Source organism: Microtus ochrogaster, chromosome 6 (assembly GCF_000317375.1).
Source record: "Microtus ochrogaster isolate Prairie Vole_2 chromosome 6, MicOch1.0, whole genome shotgun sequence".
In the NCBI taxonomy this organism is placed as follows: Eukaryota; Metazoa; Chordata; class Mammalia; order Rodentia; family Cricetidae; genus Microtus; species Microtus ochrogaster.
In genome coordinates, this window is record NC_022013.1 from 34,690,713 (window position 1) to 34,697,382 (window position 6,670).

General features: G+C 37.6%; 1 protein-coding gene across 1 annotated transcript in view; it reads right to left on the reverse strand.

Moving 5' to 3' along the window:
* Positions 1 to 3,569: 3,569 nt before the first annotated feature.
* The window catches only part of Rgs1 (regulator of G protein signaling 1), a 4,855-nt gene continuing 1,754 nt past the window's right edge, over positions 3,570 to 6,670 (reverse strand). Inside the window, exons 3-4 of the mRNA XM_005348502.3 lie at positions 4,919 to 5,082; positions 3,570 to 4,195 (exon numbers count right to left, since the gene is read on the reverse strand). Of these exons, the coding sequence (XP_005348559.1) occupies positions 4,010 to 4,195; positions 4,919 to 5,082 (350 nt within the window). The 3' untranslated portion in view covers positions 3,570 to 4,009. The remainder of the gene's footprint in view (positions 4,196 to 4,918; positions 5,083 to 6,670) is intronic.

A 6,670-nucleotide genomic window follows, 5' to 3' on the forward strand; every position in this document is an offset into this window, starting at 1 on the left:
TCCACCTGGAGTGCTATTCTTCTCTTCCTTCCCCCTTTTTTGTTCTTCCTCCTCATCTTCTTTCCTGTCCTTCATTTCTCCCTCTCTGTTTTTGTTTTGGTTTTGTTCATAATATGAGTTAAGGAGCTACTATGAAATAGCTAGTCAAACATGGAGTGTACAGAAACATTCAGCACAGAAAGCTCTGTGATTCTGTATAGAAAATTTGTCACTGTCTTGATTTGTAAGACAATTTTATTCAGGTTGTGTATGGAGAATGATACAATTTTCCATTTGTAAAATAAATTTCCAGTCTGAAAGATAGTCAACCAAAAGGATGGGATTATTTCTGTAGTTGATTAATAATTCTTATTCCACAGATACAGTTTAATCTGATCTGAATAAATTTTACAACTTTGCATAATAATTTGTAGTTTTGGTATTTAAAATGTTTGGCCCTATCTTATAATTTTTATTTTCAACAGTATGTAATTAAAGATTTCTATTTGAATAACATGGCTGACATTTGCCTACAGAAATAAAGAAAATTTAATCATTAATTTTTCCCAGGTGAACCAAAAGATTAAATATGTACTTTCAAATTAAACATTCTTGGCTATATGGCTGCTCACATATTTACCTTCATAAATCTCTAGCTTTGGAGGGTAAATGTATAGGAAGCATAATAAAACAAATCTGATAACAATGGAATTTCACCCATATATACTGTTAAGTATTTCTAATTTGATAATATAATGTAGCACAGCTTTGGGCTGAGATTCCTCTAGACTGAGCAACTATAAAATATTGTTTTAAAAATCATAGATGTTATAAGTGCATATCACATTTCTGAAGCAATCTTAGGGGAAGAATCACACTATATTAATATGTTAATGCAAAACAAGAGTAATGGTAAGAACCAAGGAGTAGATTAATCAGCTTTAAAATGCAATAACTTTGAATTTCCACTGTAATGAATCCAAATTAGCTCTACCCCATACGTTATCACATGTTTTAATAGATCACACTTTGCATATCACACTACCTGGAATCCATGCAGCCAGGATGATGTTTCTCTCTATAATGAAGAGGTATGTTTGATATTTGTTTTGACTTCTTTCCAAATTTGGGTAGTTCTTTAACTTGACAACCTATTTAGACAAAGACCAGCAACTTTCAGTTTATGACCCGTGTGCAGGTTGTATTGGTGTACTGCTCACTCTTAAGGGCCTGGATTCTATTTAACATGACAGTAGCACTTAGAATAGGAGCAGAGTGCCCAGTGTTTATATGGCCTGCAGTTCATCTTCATCAGGTTTGAAGATAATTGCCTCATAGTGTATAGTATTGTAGAAAGGTCTTATGGAAAAGTTATTCCATCTAGACCTTGAAAAATTTATTAGGCTGTGCAGAGAGCAGAAAAAGTTATTGTAGATAAGAGTAGAGGTTAACTGAGACTTAGAGATAGAGAAGAGAGTTTTCAGCCATGCACATCCCAAGACTTGTACAAAATGAGGTAGATAATCCAGTATGATATTAATGTAGGAAGGAAACAAGAAGGGATGATGGAAGTTGTAAGTGAAGGTCACCGTGGGAGGGCTTTAAATTCCAGGAGATTCTTGAGCTTCAGCTGATGCCATAGAAGATGAAATATGCACATCTATACCTTAGAAGGTGATGTGTATGTCTGTTTAGAGGATAAGAGGGAATGGATTGTAAATAGTGAATTGGAAAACAATGAAAACCTACAAAATGCCATGAATGTGAAAAGGATTGGACACAGAAGGAATTGGAGGGAAGAGTCGGGGAAAGATGTAAATGCAGTACTCATATGTGGAATCTTCAAAAAATCAAATGAAAAAGAAAAATTTAAAAATTTAAAAAGATATGAGCTGTGTTAACTACAGACAGTAGAGGGAAGTTGAATAAAACTTTGTGTTTGGTAGTGTCGAAGGAAAGAGATGGCTGCAGATGACGATCAACATAGACTCCCCAAGTTTTTCTTACCCTTTAACCAGCAACATAATAGAACACAGCCTAATGTAGAACTAATTTAGATTCAATCCAATGGGGGAACTTAAAATCTCTTCAAACCTGTAATGCATATTGTTCCTTACCCTTGCTGGTGCCTGGTGCCTGAAAGAACCTGTAGCGAGAAAAGGCACAGTAATGCATTACATTGTGTAAATGATTGGCTGTTGAACATGATAGATCCAGGTGCATGGGATATACAGCTGAACAGGTTCTGGGAAGAGCTGACTGACCCTGTCCCCCCCCCCCCCCCGGGCAGGGCTTTGTAGGGTCCTTCTTTTCAGAAGGATGTGAATTTTCTTTTTTATCTTTTTTCTTTTTTTTTATTAAAAATTTCCACCTCCTCCCCTCCTCCCATTTCCCTCCCCCTCCCCCTCCTCCCCTTCCCCTCCCTCTCCAGTCCATTGTAGCCTGCAGTGTTTTAGGGAACACTTCCGGTCAGTGGGTGGCAGTACTGCACAGTAGAAGGTGCCCAGACTATATTGTCAGAATACTTCTCCTTTATTCCATGTCTCATAGACACAGGCAACCAAATTACTTGTCTTCAGAATTACTTGATGTTTCCTTTGAAATACAGACCATACACTATAGCAATTAGAGAGTCTGAATCAGTCAGTTTGGGAAGGGGCCAGCTATAGGGGTGCGTTTTAACACACAAAGTAACTGTGGAATTTAATCTTTATGAGGTGTTCTTTTCATAGACTTGTGAACATTACACGAGGAACATACACCTGAGTTAAAAATATCTTTTCCTTCCTCTTTCAAATATGCCATCATTTTTCATCACTTTGAAACTTGAATTAAATATTTTGTATAGCAGAAAGAAAACTGGTGAATTTTGACCAACATAATAGAGAAAATATAGTATTAGTTGGCGAATACCGAGTAGACAGCAGAAAGTACAAATCCTTTGCTTCAGTTTTTAAAATTTCTATTATTTTTGAGATTATAATAAAAATAAATACTTCCACCTTCCTTTCTTCCAAGTCCTTCCATATACTTTCCTTGTTCCATTTCAAATTAATGGCCTCTTATTTTGTTAGTTTTTTCACACAGATTTGTATGGAAATTTAAGAACATATGTATTTAAAATTCCACATTTTTACATAAATACACCATTCTAGACCTGTATAATGTTGCTTGTGTGTATGTTTCTAGGGGTGAGCATTTGGTATTGGATAAATAATTGGTATGCTCTTCTCTGAGTAAGATTATTTCTCCCACTTTCAGAATGCCGTAGTTGCCTGCTGTTCTTTGTGGAGGCCTCCTGGACTTCCCCTTGTTTTAGCATGCATATTGTTGTCCTCATTCAATTTTTTAAACATCAGAGTAAAGAAAGACCAGAATCAAAGTAGTGATAAAATAGAGGAAGGCATAGCTCTCTATATTTTAATATAAAGCTCCCATTTATTTTTGACTCTGTGATAAATTAATTTACAAATGTGTTATGACTTCTTAGTTTTAGGACAAATAGCTTAGGTTAAATACACAATTCTCTTCCTCAACTCCAAGCCAAATACAATTAAATAAAGAAATAACAAAACTATTTGTGTCAGTAATAGCAACTGTGGTCTACAGTACATACTTTTGCCATCCACCGGAAGGGGACGGCAAGAGTTCAACACAATCTAAACAACAACGTGTAGCATATACGTCCGCTGTCCTTGAGCTTATCATCGTGATCAGTCACATACAAAGTGTCCATAGTTTCTGTGTTGCCAGTCAGCTGACCTTCCCAGGTCTGAGGATTCCGATAGAGTCCCCTGTATTTCATGACAGTATCACAGTATCTCCTTCCCTTTGTTGCTCCATGTCTTCCTGCTGATGCTCCCTCAAGTCTCTCTCTGGATAGGTTCCATGTTAAGTCATTCTGAGTCGTTCCTCCTTCTACTGAGCCTGCTGAGTCACCAAAGCAGGCCAGACAATCACGCAGGCAGTGTCGCTGGCGTTTCCTTCTGTCCTTGATACCATCTCTTAGTTCCTGTCAGCCAGGAAGCCCTCACTTTAAGCTACTAGCCTGCAGGTCATTTAGAAGATTTAAGTAAATATTTGATTTCAGGAACCTGGGATAAGAGTCCTTTTCCATAAGTGTGTATATAACTTTTTGTGCTTCATCAAAAGATGTGGGGGTTGGTGATTTAATCTTCTTGGCTGTAGATTCTCGAGTACGAAAGTCAATATTGATCTGAAAAAGAAATAGTTGTTAATTAATGTGCACTTGCTGTTTATGATACTTTCTATTATGCTATTGATGTTTCAGATGCGCCTTAAGAAAATGGTTTTACATTCCTATTTTCATCATTTTAGCTATGTCTTGAATTGCTATTCTAAGCTAGCTCTTTACTAGGTGTGTGAGAGGCACAAACAAAAATATATAACAAAAAGAGGTTTTGATTTCTGCTTCTGTTTATGGCTTAGTTGGAAGGAGCAAAATTAAATAGACATGAAAAACTTAAATATCCATAGAATGTAGCCATATACCAAACCAAAGTGTCATGGACATTTGAGGTTTACCGAATGCGAGTATTTTCCTCAAGATCAACACAGCTAAAAAGCTGCACATGTTTTTGCTGCTTCAGTTGTGTGTTACACTAGTCTGCATTTTATCCCTATCTGAGTTACAATAGTTCACTGAGGGTTCCTTAGCCTACTGATCTGGCCCAGGCTACCTCATCCCATTCCTCACCCAATCAAGTTGGGCAGTTTTGAAAAATCAGTATTTTTCGTCTCTGTACTGGTACCTTTACAAATAGAGGGACTAATCCCACCTCACTGAACGTACAAATGCACACCTGTGTCTAAAAGCATGATGCGGAGGGCTTCAACCTAACCTGTGTACCGAATGCGTTTCTTTCTGTTGGGAGAATTTACACACACTGATGCTAATGACAATGACTTTAGTACTCACTTGTTTCACAGCGTCTGAGCACACAAATGCTTTGTATATATCCTCTGCTTTGCTGCTCAAAAGATCAGACTCTGTTTTCTTATAGTCTTCGCAAGCCAACCAGAATTCAATATTCTCTTCACTGAATTCAGACTTTAGAAAATTTCCAAAGACGCTCTGACCAGCTAAAAAGAGAGGGGTTGTGTAAATTAAGTGAGCCAGTAAATGAATATATCATAGAAGAAATTTATAAGCAAATTTTACTATTCCTATATGTACCGAGGCGTGAGATTGTGACCGCTAAAATAGTTGCGCCATAGCTTGCAGGCAGCCTTAAGGATTCTGTTATGTGTGGAAGAGGAATCTGTCAGCAGACAATCTCACCCACAGACAATATACTGCCTTGTGTATTCGTGCAAAAGTGCTATGCTTTCTGCTGCATTTAGGTTGAACTCAAGTTCTTCTGATTATAGAACAATGTCATTACTTAGAGACGACAACATCTGAGCAAGAGTGTAGAGTGCCTTTTTTTTCCACAAGGAAATGTTAGTGACTGAGGGTATTAACATCATGTTGATAATTAAAATATAATTGCCTCATCCAAAAATGGTAGTCAGCTAATGTTAAGCCTGTGTGTTACTTGCATGCTTGGTACACTGAATGCATTTGCTAGTGTGGTTGAGATTTATATGCTGTTTACTCAGTTAGTTAAACTTTAAACTAAGTCTTGTAATCACATGATCCAACTATTCTGAATTTTTTAGACCTCATCAAGTAATTTTCCTTAGGTCTTTCTGTAGAGGAGAGGGTGAACTAATTCTCTCTCTTTCTCTCTCTCTCTCTCTCTCTCTCTCTCTCTCTCTCTCTCTCTCTCTCTCTCATTACCTTATTTAATGTGCACTGTTGTTTTTCCTCCATGATTGTCTGTGTGAGGGTGTTGGATCCCCTGAACTGGATGGAGATCCAGAGTTGTGAGCTGGTATGTGGGTGCTGGGAACTGAAACTGGGTTCTTCTGGAAGAGCAACCCGTGTTCGTAATTGTTGAGGCATCCCTCCAGTCCTTGGAACTTATTCTTGAGATCAAGTTGCATCTCTGAATAAAGCTCAAGTCCTAAGACTGCTGCAGTCGTATGATGGGGGAGGGGAACTGGTCTCAGTCTTTCCTTTCTTTCATAACAAAACTCCCACAAGCCTCTCATTAGCTTGCCTATATTAAAATATACATCATTTTGCATACCTGCAGAATGTACTAGATATGCCCAAGCATCTTTATGGCAGTGATAAACTGTGTCTTTGCATTCGAATCCTTTTTGCCTTTAAAATACCTTCCACATAAGGTGGATGAATGAAAGCTAATAAGTATGTGGATGATAGAATACTAAGTAAATGAATATGCTTTGAATATCCCTGCTTTTGAAAGTACCCTTAAAATAGTAATTCATATGATGTGATATTTTCTTGTCTTTTGAAACTTTGAAACTGTAACATAATTTTATTTATTTTTATTTTTGAAAGCTTACATTCTCTATGGATATATGTGTGTGTGTCTCCCTCCCCCTTTGCCTGTCTCCATGTAGGACCCATAAAGGCCAGAAGAGGGCATCAGATCCTCCAAAAATGGGATGTCTGTGAGACAGATGGAGTAAGTACAGGGAAACAAAGTCATCACGAACAATGGCAATGGGTTTTTGATCCTACTGCATGTACTGGCTTTTGGGGAGCCTAGGCAGTTTGGATGCTCAACTTACTAAACCTGGATGGAGGTGGGCGGTC